The sequence below is a fragment of the Hyla sarda genome, chromosome 7 (assembly GCF_029499605.1).
Source record: "Hyla sarda isolate aHylSar1 chromosome 7, aHylSar1.hap1, whole genome shotgun sequence".
NCBI lineage: Eukaryota > Metazoa > Chordata > Amphibia > Anura > Hylidae > Hyla > Hyla sarda.
The window spans coordinates 72863470-72881098 of NC_079195.1; the positions used below are offsets into that span (position 1 = coordinate 72863470).

At 45.2% G+C, this 17629-nt stretch overlaps 1 protein-coding gene across 1 annotated transcript; it reads right to left on the reverse strand.

Moving 5' to 3' along the window:
* Positions 1–5494: 5494 nt before the first annotated feature.
* LOC130281877 (late cornified envelope-like proline-rich protein 1) lies at positions 5495–6317 on the reverse strand. The gene is made up of 2 exons (XM_056529609.1): positions 6190–6317; positions 5495–5757 (listed from the first exon to the last, which is right to left on the reverse strand). Exons 1-2 carry the CDS (start codon positions 6280–6282, stop codon positions 5524–5526), a joined length of 327 nt encoding a protein of 108 aa, XP_056385584.1. The 5' UTR covers positions 6283–6317; the 3' UTR covers positions 5495–5523.
* Positions 6318–17629: the final 11312 nt, after the last annotated feature.

A 17629-nucleotide genomic window follows, 5' to 3' on the forward strand; every position in this document is an offset into this window, starting at 1 on the left:
AAATTGGGCTTCAAATTTTGGGGGGTATTTTCTGCTATTACACTTTTTAAAAATGTAATTTTTTTGGGAAACCAAGCATTTTAGGTAATTTTTTATTTTTTTTTTACATATGCAAAAGTTGTGAAACCCCTTTGGGGTATTAAGGTTCACTTTACCCCTTTTTACGTTCCCCAAGGGGTCTAGTTTCCAAAATGGTATGCCATCTGTTTTTTTTTGCTGTCCTGGCACCATAGGGGCTTCCTAAATGCGGCATGCCCCCAGAGCAAAATTTCCTTCAAAAGAGCCAAATGTGACTCCTTCTCTTCTGAGACCTGTAGTGCGCCAGCAGAGCACTTTTCACCCCCATATGGTTTTTTTTCTGAATCGGGAGAAATTGGGCTTCAAATTTTGGGGGGGTATTTTCTGCTATTACCCTTTTTAAAAATGTAAAACTTTTGGGAAACCAAGCATTTTAGGGAATTTTTTTTTTTTTTTTTTTTTTTACGTATGCAAAAGTTGTGAATCACCTGTGGGGTATTAAGGTTTACTTTACCCCTTGTTATGTTCCCCGAGGAGTCTAGTTTCCAAAATGGTATGCCATGTGTTTTTTTTTTTGCTGTTCTGGCACCATAGAGGCTTCCTAAATGTGACATGCCCCCCAAAAACCATTTGTCGCTCCTTCCTTTCTGAGCCCTCTACTGCGCCCGCCGAACAATTAACATAGACATATGAGGTATGTGCGTACTCGAGAGAAATTGGGTTTCAAATACAAGTAAAAATTTTCTCCTTTTTACCCCTTGCAAAAATTCAAAAATTGGGAATTTTCTCCTTCACTTTGCTGCTATTCCTGTGAAACACCTAAAGGGTTAAAACGCTGACTGAATGTCATTTTGAATACTTTGGGGGGTGCAGTTTTTATAATGGGGTAATTTATGGGGTATTTCTAATATGAAGGCCCTTCAAATCCACTTCAAACCTGAACTGGTCCCTGAAAAAAAGCGAGTTTCAAAATTTTGTGAAAAATTGGAAAATTGCTGCGGAACTTTGAAGCCCTCTGGTGTCTTCCAAAAGTAAACACTTGTCAATTTTATGATGCAAACATAAAGTAGACATATTGTATATGTGAATAAAAAAAATAATATTTTGAATATCCATTTTCCTTACAAGCAGAGAGCTTCAAAGTTAGAAAAATGCAAAATTTTCTAATTTTTCATCAAATTTTGGGATTTTTCACCAAGAAAGGATGCAAGTTACCACAAAATTTTACCACTAAGTTAAAGTAGAATATGTCACGAAAAAACAATCTCGGAATCAGATTGATAACTAAAAGCATTCCAGAGTTATTAATGTTTAAAGTGACAGTGGTCAGAATTGCAAAAAATGGCTGAGTCCTTAAGGTGAAAAAGGGCTCAGTCCTTAAGGGGTTAAAGATTAGTTTGGTGACGGGTTCCCTTTAAACCTTATTTTGCAATAAAGTTCCCGCCCATCTGACTATTCAGTTACCAGGGCAGATAGTCAAGCATCAATGCCTTCCTCTTGCAGGAACTGCTGACACACTCCAGCCACATGAGGTCTAGCATTGTCTTGCATTAGGAGGAACTTAGGGCCAACCACACCAGCATATGGTCTCACAAGGGGTCTGATGATCTCATCTCGGTACCTAATGGCAGTCAGGCTACCTCTGGCCAGCACATGGAGGCCCCCCAAAGAAATGCCACCCCACACCATTAGTGACCCCACTGCCAAACCGGTCATGCTGGAAGATGTTGCAGGCAGTAGAACGTTCTCCACGGCATCTCCAGACTCTGTCACGTCTGTCACATGTGCTCAGTGTGAACCTGCTTTCATCTGTGAAGAGTACAGAGCGCCAGTGGCGAATTTGCCAATCCTGTTGTTCTCTGGCAAATGCCAAACGTCCTGCACGGTGTTGGGCTGTAAGCACAACCCCCACCTGTGGAAGTCGGGCCCTCATACCACCCTCATGGCGTCTGTTTCTGACCGTTTGAGTGGACACATGCACATTTGTGGCCTGCTGGAGGTAATTTTGTAGGGCTCTGGCAGTGCTCCTCCTGCTCCACCTTGCACAAATGTTGAGGTAGCGGTCCTGCTGCTGGTTTGTTGCCCTCCTATAGCCTCCTCCACGTCTTCTGATCTACTTGCCTTTCTCCTGGTATCGCCTCCATGCTCTTGACACTACGCTGACAGACACAGCAAACCTTCTTGCACAGCTCACATTGATGTACCATCCTGGATGAGCTGCACTACCTGAGCCACTTGTGTGGGTTGTAGACTCCGTCTCATGCTACCACTGGAGTGAAAGCACTGCCAGTATTCCAAAGTGACCAAAACATCAGCCAGGAAGCATAGGTACTGAGAAGTGGTCTGTGGTCACCACCTGCATTGGAGGTGTCTTGCTAATTGCCTATAATTTCCACCTGTTGTCTGTTCCATTTACACAACAGCGTGTGAAATTGATTGTCAATTAGTGTTGCTTCCTGAGTGGACAGTGTGATTTCACAGAAGTGTAATTGACTTGGAGTTACATTGTGTTGTTTAAAGGGGTACTCCATGCCAAAACTTTTTTTTATATATCAACTGGCTCCGGAAAAAAAATCTTAATCCTTCCAATAGTTATTAGCTTCTGAAGTTGAGTTGCTGTTTTCTGTCTAACTGCTTTCTGATGACTCACGTCCCAGGAGCTGTGCAGCTCCTATGGGGATATTTTCCCATCATGCACAGCTCCCGGGACGTGACATCATCATTGAGCAGTTAGACAGAAAACTTCAGAAGCTAATAACTATTGGAAGGATTAAGATTTTTTAATAGAAGTAATTTACAAATCTGTTTAACTTTCCGGAGTTAAACAGTTTTTGCCTGGAATACCCCTTTAAGTGTTCCCTTTATTTTTTGGAAGCAAAGTAGTAAAGCCTCTATATCTCAGAAACCGTGGGGTGTAGCAAGAAATTAAAAAGAAAACACTATGGGAATAAAGGCAACCAAGGCTACAAAGACATTCATAGTATAGCCATATGAGTGGGAAACCCAGGTTCTGTATCCTTTTTTGCTGCTGTTAAGTCAGGCCAAAAAGTTCAATATCCTTTAGCATTATGTTAGTTTAATTTCTCCTAGGGTCTAATCATCGGGATGCCTTTATAAAATGCAAGGATGATTAGGTCATCAAGAGGTGCTTAAAGCGTACCTGTCATATCACAGAAAAATAATAATACTTATATTTGTTACTCACCAGGTTAGGCAGATGCTTTACACGTCTTTTAATGTGTCTAGCTTCTGTATTTGGAGAACAAATCCCTCTGTTCTGCTGCCCACTCATTCTGACATCCCCTGCTCAGGAAGGGGCATGTCCGAGGCAAGCATTGAGCCTGCCCTCACTCACCATGCATTCACTTCCTCCCAGAATCTGCTGTGCTGTGCTGGGTCTCTTTATTCAATCACTGCAGACTGCTCTGTAACCCGCTCCTCTTTGTTTTCATGCTGCAGTCTGATAAACAGGACAGGAGTGAGCACAGAGGAGTGCTAGTCCCACCCTCACTAAGGCTGCATTCACACCTTGTTTTTACATTACGGGTGCTGGATCTGGCTGGGGGAGGGGCAAACCGGGCTCTCCCGTACCCCAGCCGGACCAGCTGAAATCCATTTACTTTAATGAGCCGACCGGAGTCAAACGGGGACTCCGATCGGCTCATTTTTGACCCGTATGCGGTTTCCTGACCGGACCTAAAACGGTGGCATACTACGGTTTTAGGTCCGGTCACAAAACAGGATACAGATAAAAAATGAGCCGACCGCAGTCCCCGTTTAACTCCGGTCGGCTTATTAAAGTAAATGGATTTTAGCGCTGGTCCGGCTGGGGTACGGGAGCGCCCAGTTTGCCCCTCCCCCAGCCTGATCCGGCATCCGTAACGTAAAAACGAAGTGTGAATGCAGCCTTACTAGACTTTGTTCCAGCCTGTGCTAGACCCCAAGTGGTCTTTCTTTTTGTAAGCCATGAAGTCATTTTACAAAAAGGATATAGCATTTTTTTATGAAGTATATTAGAAATATTAATGTTTTGCCAAGATGTACAACATATAACACGTTTATGATTCTAACAGTGCCCATTTAGGTTGTAGCGGCTCTTCAATCTGGTAGTACAGCCACATGTTATGCAGGGATATCTATTTACAGGTGAAGCTCTTGATTAAAAATAAATGAATGAGTCATTTTTTCAAAACTTTATTATTATTTTATGTTAGTAAATAACCTAAAGAACTCCACTTTTCAAGGTAAGGCTGCTTTCACACTATAAGATTAATCCGTTTTATAGATCCATTTGATGTTCCATTATGAAAACCCTGAAAATCAACCATTAAACATCCGTTAGAAAATCCCATACGTCCATTAGAAAATCCCATTATAGTCTATGGGATTTTTACATTATCCGTTTTAATCCGTTATAGTCCGTTATTAATAACGCATGCACAATTTCTTCCGTTCATTGTGCACAGCAATGCAATAGATTAAAAAGAGCATAAGGCTGGGTTCACACCATGTTTTTGCAATACAGTTCCCATATCAGGTTTTTGAAAACCTGACTAAGCTGTATCAAAACGTTGGTATACATTTTTATCTGTATATGGTTGAAAACAGTAAACTGTTTGAAAAATGATGTCCGGTTGCATCCGTTTTTTAAGAATTTATTTTTCTTTTTGTTTATGAAAAATTGCCTAAAGACCCCACGGTTAAAATGCTAGAAAAGCTTCGGTCCCTATTACACAGATGTACACAAGCTAACATATTGAAAGTAAAAACCACACAGCGTTTATCTAAATATCCCAGCAAACCCTATTGGTACATCTTACCTAAGGTGCATAAGAATGTAAATCCCCCTCCAGGTCACCCGATTGTTGCGGGGATCGATTCCCCAACGGAGCACCTATTCAGTTATATTGACTGGCTTTTGGCATCACTTTTACCATTCATCCTTTCATATCTCAAAGACACTGGGGACCTGCTTGGTTTCTTGGATGACTTTCACTGGCAAAATGGTTATGCACTGACATCGATCGACGTAGAGAGCCTATATACCCGGTATCACCATGCGGGTATACAGGCTCTCCGTCGATTCCTGGCGTATGCAGATAAATCCACCGATTTTATTGATTTTGTCACTGATTTTTTTAGGTTTATTCTTGAAAACAATCATTTCACTTCCTCCGAACAATGGTTTAGGCAATTGAGAGGTGCGGCGATGGGGACACCCATCTCATGCAGTTACGCAAACATTTTTTTAGGATATTTGAAAGTGATTTTGCTTTCTCATCCAGGAACTCCTTTTCTCGACACATTAATGTTAGGACAGGCCAGATCCACTGTTAGGAATCACGGCAGGTGGACAGCAGGTGCTGGATCCTCTGGGCCTGTGTGGAAAGAGACTTGAGCCGTTCCAGGGAATATAAGGTGCCGCTGGTTTTCACCAGTGCCCGCTGCAAAGCGGGATGGTCTTGCTGCAGCAGGTGGCACCCAGGTCGCTACCCCTGGCACGACTCAGCCACACAGGTAGCTGGGGGGTGATGTGGCACAGACAGAGACTGGCAGGACATGGCAGGCAGAACTTGGTGGGCAGGACGTGACTGTCAAGGCAGAAGGACAAGGCAGGAACACGGGAACAGGACAGGCCGGAACTAGGGACAGGTACACAGACTCTGGAACAGGACTTGACTCTGGAACAGGACTTGACTCTGGAACAGGACTTGACTCTTGAACAGGACTTGACTCAGGCTAGGACAAACAAAGACTAAGACAGAAAACCAAGAGATGAGCAGATACTTATGGACCAGGGGACAGGTGCAAACACTTAGACTAATTGGGTACTGGTCCTTTAAGAAACAGAGCTCCAGCGCACGCACGCCCAAGGGGCCAGAGGCACACACGCCGGAGCTGCCGGGACATCAGGAAGCAAGAACACAGGAAGGTGAGCGATGGGCTGAGACTCGCATGCGGGTGCGTCCCGCACTGCAAATCTCAGCCCCACCGACAGCGGGGACAGAAAGCACACATGGCCGGCGAGTCCAGCAGGAACGCAACTGTAACAATTAAATCCTTCCACAGATACGTGGATGATATCCTCATAATCTGGGAAGGTACCAACAATGAATTTGATAATTTCGTTACATACCTAAACAACACTAACGATGTTAATATGAGATTTACCTCTAATTTCGGTGGAGAGACATTGGAGTTCCTGGATGTTAACCTCAATATCAGCAATGATCGGATTATTATATGAGGCTTTAGGAAACCCATCTCCAAAAATGTCCTTCTCCATTATGAATCGTCACATCCAATGCACACTAAAAACAGTATACCATACAGCCAGTTCATTCACCTAAAATGCATCAACAATACCAACAACAGGTATCTGAACTGGCTGAACGCTTCTTACAGAGATAGAGTACAATAGATGTCAATAACAAGGCAAGATTGAGAGCCGATGATACATCACAAACCGAGTTGTTACAAAATAAACTGAAAAAACTGAAAAAATGCGTTTTTTTGGTTCAAAATAGTGCAATGAACAGCAATATAAAACAAGCCATCTTTAATAATTGGTATATGATAGAAAGAGATGAAGATCTAAAAGAATTCCCAGCAAGGAAACGGATTGTTACATACATACAGAACAGGACATTACAGAGCTATATATCTATATATATATATATATATATATATATATATATATATATATTGTGAGACAGTGACAGGCAGAGTTATTGAGGGAATGTATATTTCTCCTAGGATGCTCTCCTATGCTGCTTTAGGCAGCTTGTGGACAGATCTGTGTCACCGAAATGCCTGGGTTTCGGTGAAGGAAAACCGTAGTTATGTGTGTCAGTGATACTATGTTACTGGCACATTCTAGTTGTAGTATAGCGGATCCAACCCGCTTAATCCGGGTCGGTTTTCCTGGAGTGACCAAGTGCCGGGTGGGAGGTCACTCCCACATACCAGGTGAGGCTGATTGCAGGCTCCATAAAACCTGGGTCTGCAGGCCTGAGTGCGGCTGCTGGAATGCTAAGAACCATGATGTAAGAGGCCGTGTTCTACTGTTTTGTTTCACGTTCGGGGCACCTAGTGTGTCTCTAGTATAGTTAGGGTCGTACCTTGTTTAGTCAGAGCTCAGCCGAGCAGGTGTTTATTTTGTATGTTTGGCCTGATGTTAAGGCTGTATTGTTGTGTTGACACTTAAAATAAACCCAGGCACAGCCTGGACTTGGACTTTACCTACAGTGTCCCTGTCTCTACTTGTGAAGCCCAGGCTGCCAAGCGACATTTGATGCTGTCCCTCTCACATATGGTGTCGGATGCGGGCAAAGAGACTCTTAAAGAGACATACACGTGTTAATGGACATTTGTAGCAACCGTTGCTAAGGACAACAGGCGCTTGGAAAAAGTGTTGAAAATCTATGTCCTGGATAAAAGCTGCAGCTGCGCAGCAATCAGAGACAGCCAGGATGGATGAACTTTTGAAACAGCTTATCCAAGCTAACAGTAACCTCCAGCTGATGACAGCAAACCAGCAGAAGGTACATGAGGAGGCCAAGCGGGCCCAGGCGGAAACCAATGCCCTGCTGATAGAGGCTAACCAGCTTGCATTAAGGGAGCAGCAGCACATTAACAAGCAACTCCAAGAGCAAGTCCTGGCTGTGGCGCAAAGTGTGCAGAGGCCGCCAAGCTCGCTTCCCACCACTCGTGCTGCTGTACAGTCGTCCATGCAGAAAATGACGCTCACCGATGATGTTGAGGCTTATCTCATGGTCTTCGAAAGAGTGGCAGAGCGAGAGAAATTACCCGTGGCACAGTGGGCTGAGGTAGTGGCACCTTTCCTGACCGGCGAACCACAGAAAGCCTATTTTGACCTCGGCGAGCAAGATGCCCAGGACTACGCAAAATTAAAGGGTGAGATCCTGGCTCGTTTGGGGGTGAACACCAATGTCCGGGCTCGACGTGTGCATAATTGGACCTTCTTTGATCACCTACCAGCACGCTCCCAGATGTACGACCTAGTCCACCTGGTTAAAAAGTGGCTACAGCCAGAGGAGTCTACGCCAGCACAGATAGTGGAAAAAGTGGTTTTGGACAAGTTTGTCCGCTCTTTGTCCCCGGAGATCCAGCGCTGGGTTGGACAAGGCGACCCCAAAGATGCGGAGCACCTTGTAAACCTCGTTGAGAGATATAAAGCAACCGAGGATTTACTCCAGACCACACCTCCTGGACGGTCCAACTCCGGGAACAGCAAATCGTCCGGAACCTCCGGTAAGACTGTTCCATGCATAAGGGGGGTGAAAAATGGCCCAAAGGGAGGTGGTTCACGAGGGGAGGGCACAGAGGAGAAAATGGGAACTAAGTGGACAGTACGGACCAGGCCAGAGTCACAAGGGGATCGGGGCCACATAATATGTTGGCGGTGTCGTGGACCTGGGCATATTGCAGCAAACTGTCCCCTTACCGTTGAGCCAATGGAGTGTGACTCAGCAAGGCGGAGGTCTTTGTTCGCACGGCCGGTTTGCTCGGCAGGGACTGTATTAGAAACTGAACAACAAATGTGTCATATCAAAGTGAATGACCATCCTGTAGAGGCTCTACTGGACTCTGGGAGCTTGGTCACACTGGTGCACGCCAGCCTGGTGGACCCTACATCATTCACCGGACATGTTATAGGGGTTCTGTGCATTCATGGGGACACCAAGGCGTACCCCACTGCCCTAGTAAAGCTAGAGACTCCATGTGGACTCGCCTCTCATGAGGTGTGTGTTGTGAGGTCCCTAATGCACACAGTAATCCTGGGAAGAGACTTTCCCCTGTTTTGGGACTTGTGGCAAACCAAGGCTTCATGTATTATGAAAAATAATAATGTTGGTAATGCACGCCCTGTTGTTGATCCAGTACCGTTTGACCCCGATGCTATGGTTCAGACTGTAGGGGTGACTCAGGAAAATAGTGATAATTTTCCCCTAGCAGTTCTTGCAGGTGAAACTGAGGAACAGGAAGAGGTGGCTGCAATGCCTGAACTGGGGGTCTCACGGGATAATTTTGGGACTGCCCAGCTCAGAGATCCAACCTTAGTGAAAGCTAGGGAAAATGTTAAGGTTGTGAATGGAGAATCTCAATATCCCGGGGCTGATACAGTGTTTCCTCACATGGCAGTAAACCAGGAGTTATTGTATCAGATTGACAAGGTCCGTGGGGAGATAGTGGAACAGCTAGTAGTGCCACAGCCTTTTCGTAGAATGGTCTTAGACCTTGCCCACAACCATGTGTTAGGAGGTCACTTGGGGACCGAAAAGACAAAGGAGCGCATCCTTCAAAGGTTTTTCTGGCCAGGTGTACATGTTGATGTAAAGCGGTATTGTGAGTCCTTCCCCAAGTGTCAGCTAACAGCTCCTATGCCCCATTACAGAAGTCCCCTGATACCATTGCCCATCATAGAGGTACCGTTTGAGAGGATCGCAATGGACCTCGTTGGCCCAATAGTGAAGTCTGCCAGGGGCCATCAGTATATATTGGTGGTGGTAGACTATGCCACGCATTACCCTGAGGCCATACCTTTACGAAATACCTCCTCCAAGCTTATTGCCAAAGAGCTGTTCCATATGTTTTTCCGTACTGGCATACCAAAAGAGATCCTTACTGATCAAGGGACCCCCTTTATGTCCAAGGTCACAAGGGAGTTATGTAAGTTGCTTAACATCAAACATTTGCGTACATCAGTATATCACCCCCAAACTGACGGTCTTGTGGAGAGATTTAATAAGACGCTAAAGAGTATGTTAAAAAAGGTGGTTGGGAAGGATGGGAAGGACTGGGACTGTCTTTTGCCTTATTTAATGTTTTCAGTCCGTGAAGTTCCCCAGGCATCCACAGGTTTTTCTCCCTTTGAGCTAGTTTATGGTAGACGTCCACGGGGTCTCCTTGACATTGCCAAAGAAACCTGGGAGCAAGAGTCCACACCCCATAGGAGTGTGATTGAACACATTTCTCAGATGTAAGATAGGATTTCTGCAGTTATGCCCATAGTCAGGGAGCACCTACAGCAAGCCCAGGAAGCTCAAAGCAGAGTGTATAATAGGTCAGCCAAAATAAGAAGCTTCAACCCAGGTGATCGGGTATTAGTTTTGGTACCTACTGTAGAAAGTAAATTCCTGGCCAAGTGGCAAGGGCCTTATGAAATCATTGAAAAGGTGGGAAATGTGAATTACAAGGTATACCAACCAGATAAACGTAAGCCGGAACAGTTGTACCATGTTAACTTAATTAAGCCGTGGAAGGACAGGGAGACCCTGACTGCAGTGAGCATACCCCATAGCAAGGCCCCAGAGGTGTATGTGTCTGAGTCCCTGTCAAAGTCTCAGAAACAGGAGACCCTGGAGTTCATACAGAGAAATACTGATGTGTTCTCTGAATTGCCAGGGCGTACCAACGTCATAAAGCATGACATTTTGACTGAGCCAGGTGTAAAGGTCAATTTGAAACCTTACCCGGTCCCAGAAGCTCGTAGACTAGCTATATCAGAGGAAGTTAAGAAAATGTTGGACCTCTGAGTAATTGAAGAGTCAAAGAGTGAATGGTCAAGTCCTATAGTGCTCATCCCAAAACCGGATGGCTCATTACGCTTCTGTAATGATTTCCGGAAGCTGAATGAGGTATCAAAGTTTGACGCATACCCAATGCCGAGGGTAGACGAACTAATTGAGAGACTCGGTCATGCCAGATATTTCTCTACCCTCGACCTGACTAAAGGCTACTGGCAGGTTCCCCTAACCGATAGGGCCAAAGAAAAGACAGCTTTTGCTACGCCAGAAGGACTGTTCCAATATGTCTGCCTACCATTTGGTTTGCATGGGGCTCCTGCCACCTTTCAAAGGTTGATGGATATTATCCTCAAGCCCCATCGTCACTATGCATCAGCGTACCTAGATGACATCATTATCTTTAGTGAGGACTGGGATAGCCATCTAGCGAAGGTACAGGCTGTACTTAATTCTCTTAGAGAAGCAGGGCTGACAGCCAACCCTAGGAAATGTGCTTTAGGTCTGGAAGAAGCCCGGTACCTGGGGTATATAATAGGTAGGGGCATCATAAAGCCTCAGGTCAATAAAGTTGAGGCTATACAGGGCTGGCCACAACCCACAACAAAAAGACAGGTGAGGGCCTTTCTAGGTATTGTGGGTTATTATCGTCGCTTCATCCCAAACTTCGCAAGTATAGCAGCACCTCTTACAGATTTGACAAAGAACAGTAAGTCTGTCATGGTCTCCTGGAACCCAGAGGCAGAAAGAGCATTCCAGGTGTTAAAATTAACCCTTTGTAAAGAGCCAGTCCTGATCACCCCTAACTTTAAAAAAGAGTTTATTGTACAGACAGATGTGTCTGATGTGGGACTAGGTGCAGTACTTACCCAGGAGGTAGGTGGAGAAGAGCATCCAGTCACGTACTTAAGTAGGAAGCTTACACCTGCAGAGAGGAAATATAGTGTTGTTGAGCGGGAGTGTTTGGCCATCAAATGGGCCCTTGAGTCCCTCAAGTACTATTTACTGGGTCGTCACTTTAGGTTAATCACAGACCACTCTCCGCTAACTTGGATGTCTCAAGCCAAAGAAAGAAATGCCAGGGTCACGAGGTGGTTCCTGACACTACAAAATTTTAGCTTTTCAGTGGAACACAGGGCAGGAAAACTACAGGGCAATGTCGACGCACTTTCAAGAGTTCACTGTTTGATGGCTAAAAATGTCCGATCCCACAGGCTCAAACAGAGGGGGAGGGTATGTGAGACAGTGACAGGCAGAGTTATTGAGGGAATGTATATTTCTCCTAGGATGCTCTCCTATGCTGCTTTAGGCAGCTTGTGGACAGATATGTGTCACCGAAATGCCTGGGTTTCGGTGAAGGAAAACCGTAGTTATGTGTGTCAGTGATACTATGTTACTGGCACATTCTAGTTGTAGTATAGCGGATCCAACCCGCTTAATCCGGGTCGGTTTTCCTGGAGTGACCAAGTGCCGGGTGGGAGGTCACTCCCACATACCAGGTGAGGCTGATTGCAGGCTCCATAAAACCTGGGTCTGCAGGCCTGAGTGCGGCTGCTGGAATGCTAAGAACCATGATGTAAGTGGCCGTGTTCTACTGTTTTGTTTCACGTTCGGGGGCACCTAGTGTGTCTCTAGTATAGTTAGGGTCGTACCTTGTTTAGTCAGAGCTCAGCCGAGCAGGTGTTTATTTTGTATGTTTGGCCTGATGTTAAGGCTGTATTGTTGTGTTGACACTTAAAATAAACCCAGGCACAGCCTGGACTTGGACTTTACCTACAGTGTCCCTGTCTCTACTTGTGAAGCCCAGGCTGCCAAGCGACATTTGATGCTGTCCCTCTCACAATATATATATAAACTAATAAAACTGCGGAGTATTGGTTAAAGGAGAACTCCAGAATATAAAAATTGTCCCCCATACTGCCAGCAGTAAAAAAAAAATAAAGATGTACATACCTTCCTTCGCTCCGCCGGGGCCTCCGGTAACCGTCTCCGGTCTCCGCCACGATCCTCTTCCTGGTTGCCGGTGGTCGGCGAGTCATACTGCCCTCAGCCAATCCCCGGCCTCAGTGAAGTCCCCATTCGGCTGGCGATAGGCTGAGCGGCAGTGTGAGAACGCTTCACTACACCGGCACCTGCTGCCAGGGCCGAAAACGTCACACTGTCTCTCAGCCTATCGCCGGCTGAGTTGGGACTTCGCTGCGGCCAGTGATTGGCTGAGTGCAGTATGACTCACCGACCACCAGCAACCAGGAAGAGGATTGCGGCGGAGACCGGAGCCGGTTACCGGTTGCCGGGGGAGCGGAGGAAGGTATGTACATCTTTATTTTTTTTTTTTACTGCCGGCAATATGGGGGACAATTTTTATATTCTGGAGTTCTCCTTTAAGTAATGCAAGACCCAGGGGTAATTTTCCATGTGGGTCATGCTCTTTTTGCCATCATAATTTAAAAGGCGATCTGATAAAATTTGCAGAACATAATATAAAGGTTAATCAATTCATTACATGCCAGTCCACACATACAGTTTATTCCCTAATTTGCGATTGTGGTTTCTTCTATATAGGGAAGATGATCAGATCGCTTTTCCATAGAGTGAGAGAACATCTCCGTTCTCTGAAAACAGTCATAGGATCCTCCAGGTTCGACGTAGCCCATGAAAACCTCCCTCCTTTGTCGTCCCCCTGCACCTTTGCCTCTGTATCTGAATTAATTCCAATAAACAGCACAGATGAACTCAATACGTGGTGAGTGCGCTTGTCTTTCTCTCCATTGTTTTTGCCTTATTTATGTAGGTTTTATTTTACTACTTTAAAAAAATTATAACTACATGCACCAACATTAGTATGTTTACAATTGTCATCTTCTGACCCCTATAACGTCTTCTTTTTTTTTTTTTTGCCATATACAGGGATGTATGAGGGTAATTTTTTGTGCTGTGATGTGAAGTTTTTATTGGTACCATTTTTGTTTTGATGGGACTTTGTTCGCTTTTTATTAAAACATTTTAGGGTATACAAAGTGACCAAAAATACGCAATTTTGGACTTTGGAATTTCTTTACGTGTACGCCATTGACTGTGCGGTATAATTAACATTATATTTTTATAGATCGGACAATTACGCACGTGGCGATACCACATATGTTTATTTTTTTTTACATATATATATTTTTTTAAATGGGGGGGGTGATTCAAACTTCTATTAAGGAAGGGGTTAAATCACATTTATAAATGTTTTAAATATTTTTTTAGACTTTTTTTTGTCCCCATAGGACACATTCACATGCAATCCTTAGATTGCATACAGTGAGCAATGATATGCCATAGCATAGCATTGATCAGTGTTATCTGTGCTCAATGCTCCAACCTGCAGAGCCTGGCTGGAGCATCAAGGGATGGATCAGACGATGAGGAGGCAGGTAAGGGCCCTGCCGTTGTCCTCTCAGCTGTTCGGGATGCCTCGATTTCACCACGGTGGTCCCGAGCAGCCGGCTGAGCTAACCGGCATGTGTTTTCTCCCATTTTAGATGCCACGATCAACTTTGACTGTGGCGTCTAAAGGGTTAATACCGGACATCAGCCCAATCGGTAATGTCCGGTATTAGCTGCGGGCAGGGCCGTTTGAAGGAATTTGGGGGCCCCAAGCAAATTGGACATGGAGGCCCCCCTTGATTTTCACGCACGTCACGCTCTAGGGCCGGCCCTTGAATGCTGGGAGCGCGACGTGAGCGAACGTCGATACGAGGCCCCCACATTAGGTGCAGCACAGTTCCCCCATGTTAGGTGCGGCACAATTCCCCCATGTTAGGTGCGGCACAGTTCCCCCCATGTTAGGTGCGGCACAGTTACCCCCAAGTTAGGTGTGGCACAGTTCCCCCCACGTTAGGTGTGGCACAGTTCCCCCCACGTTAGGTGCGGCATAGTTCCCCCCCACATTAGGTGCAGCAGAGTTCCCCCCACATTAGGTGCAGCAGAGTTCTCCCCACATTAGGCTAGCAGTGTTGCCCCACATTAGGTGCAGTATAGTTCCCCACATTAGGTGCCGTATAGTTCCCCACATTAGGTGCAGTATAGTTCCCCACATTAGGTGCAGTATAGTTCCCCCACATTAGGTGCAGTATAGTTCCCCACATTAGGTGCAGTATAGTTCCCCCACATTAGGCTGTAGTTCCCCCACATTAGGTGCAGTATAGTTCTCCACATTAGGTGCAGTATAGTTCCTCCACATTAGGTGCAGTATAGACCCCCACATTAGGTGCAGTATAGTTCTCCCCACATTAGGTGCAGTACAGTTCCCCCACATTAGGTGCAGTATAGTTCTCCCCACATTAGGTGCAGTATAGTTACCCCACATTAGGCAGTATAGTTCCCCACATTAGGTGCAGTATAGTTCCCCACATTAGGTGCAGTATAGTTCCCCACATTAGGTGCAGTATGGTTCCCCCACTTAAGGCAGTATAGTTCCCCCACATTAGGTGCAGTATAGTTCCCCCACATTAGGTGCAGTATAGTTCCCCACATTAGGTGCCGTATAGTTCCCCACATTAGGTGCAGTATAGTTCCCCACATTAGGTGCAGTATAGTTCCCCCACTTAAGGCAGTATAGTTCCCCACATTAGGTGCAGTATAGTTCCCCCACATTAGGTGCAGTATAGTTCCCCACATTAGGTGCAGTATAGTTCCCCCACATTAGGCTGTAGTTCCCCCACATTAGATGTAGTATAGTTCTCCACATTAGGTGCAGTATAGTCCCCCACATTAGGTGCAGTATAGTCCCCCACATTAGGTGCAGTATAGTTCTCCCCACATTAGGTGCAGTACAGTTCCCCCACATTAGGTGCAGTATAGTTCTCCCCACATTAGGTGCAGTTTAGTTCCCCCACATTAGGCTGTAGTTCCCCACATTAGGTGCAGTATAGTTCCCCACATTAGGTGCAGTATAGTTCCCCCACTTAAGGCAGTATAGTTCCCCACATTAGGTGCAGTATAGTTCCCCCACATTAGGTGCAGTATAGTTCCCCCACATTAGGCTGTAGTTCCCCCACATTAGGTGCAGTATAGTTCTCCCCACATTAGGTGCAGTATAGTTCTCCCCACATTAGGTGCAGTACAGTTCTCCCCACATTAGGTGCAGTATAGTTCTCCCCACATTAGGTGCAGTATAGTTACCCCACATTAGGTGCAGTATAGTTACCCCACATTAGGTGCAGTATAGTTCCCCACATTAGGTGCAGTATAGTTCCCCACATTAGGTGCAGTATAGTTCCCCCACATTAGGTGCAGTATAGTTCTTCCCACATTAGGTGCAGTATAGTTCTTCCCACATTAGGTGCAGTATAGTTCTCCCCACATTAGGTGCAGTATAGTTCTCCCCACATTAGGTGCAGTATAGTTCTCCCCACATTAGGTGCAGTATAGTTCTCCCCACATTAGGTGCAGTATAGTTCTCCCCACATTAGGTGCAGTATAGTTCTCCCCACATTAGGTGCAGTATAGTTGTCCACATTAGGGGCAGTATAGTTGTCCACATTAGGGGCAGTATAGTTCTCCACATTTGGTGCAGTATAGTTCCCCACATTAGGTGCAGTATAGTTCTCCACATTAGGTTCAGTATAGTTCCCCACATTAAGGTGCAGTATAGTTCTCCACATTAGTATAGTTCTCCACATTAGGTGCAGTATAGTTCTCCACATTAGGTGCAGTATAGTTCCCCCACATTAGGTTGGCAGTATAGTTTACCCCACATTAGGTGCAGTATAGTTCTCCACATTAGGTTGGCAGTATAGTTTACCCCACATTAGGTGCAGTATAGTCCCCCCACATTAGGTGTAGTATGTTCCCCCGCAGACATACAGCCTCCAGCCATACAGTGTATGGCTGGAGGCTGTATGCCTGTTTACTGCCCTACTTCAGTGTTCTGACCACTGCTTCTTTTGTTCGGCCACCAAAGCAGTAGGTCCCAGGACTGGAGGAGCGGTGGTCGGAGCACTAAAACTGATGTGCCGCTGGTCATTTACCATGCTGACCAGCGCATGTCCTGTTCGCTGTTCCGCTCCTCCGCGTTGCTTTCCAATGGGCGCACGCATGGGACCCCCCCTGGATCCGTCACTGCATGCATTATAAACACACTGTACACATTACATACTGTACATGCATGCTTCATACACACACAGGTACTGTATACATTACATACATTACATACTGTACATGCATGCTTCATACACACACAACACACAGTACACATTACATACTGTATATGCATGCTTCATACACACACAACACACTGTACACATTACATACTGTACATGCATCATACACACATACTGTACACATTACATACTGTACATGCATCATACACCCATACATACTGTACACATTACATACTGTACATGCATCATACACACACACTGTACACCCTTACATAATGTACATGCATCATACACACACTGTACACATTACATACTGTACATGCATCATACACACACTGTACACATTACATACTGTACATGCATCATACACACACACACTGTACACATTACATACTGTACATGCATCATACACACACATACTGTACACATTACATACTGTACATGCATCATACACACACTGTACACATTACATACTGTACATGCATCATACACACTGTACACATTACATACTGTACATGCATCATACACACACTGTACACATTACATACTGTACATGCATCATACACACACTGTACACATTACATACTGTACATGCATCATACACACACATACTGTACACATTACATACTGTACATGCACCATGCACACACACTGTACACATTACATACTGTGCATGCACCATACACACACACAACACACTGTACACATTACATACTGTACATGCATCATACACACACACACACTGTACACATTACATACTGTACATGCATCATACACACACACTGTACACATTACATACTGTATATGCATCATACACACACACACACACACATACTGTACATGCATCATACACACACAACACACTGTACACATTACATACTGTACATGCATCATACACACACATACAGTACACATTAC

Coding starts and splice junctions, on each gene's coding strand:
- LOC130281877 (XM_056529609.1), bottom strand. CDS start 6,282: ATGGGTTTCCTAAAGCCTCATATAATAATCCGATCATTGCTGATATTG. Junction 5,758..6,189: donor TCTCTCCACCGAAATTAGAG/GTAAATCTCATA, acceptor TGTTTGTCCTAG/CCTGAGTCAAGTCCTGTTCA.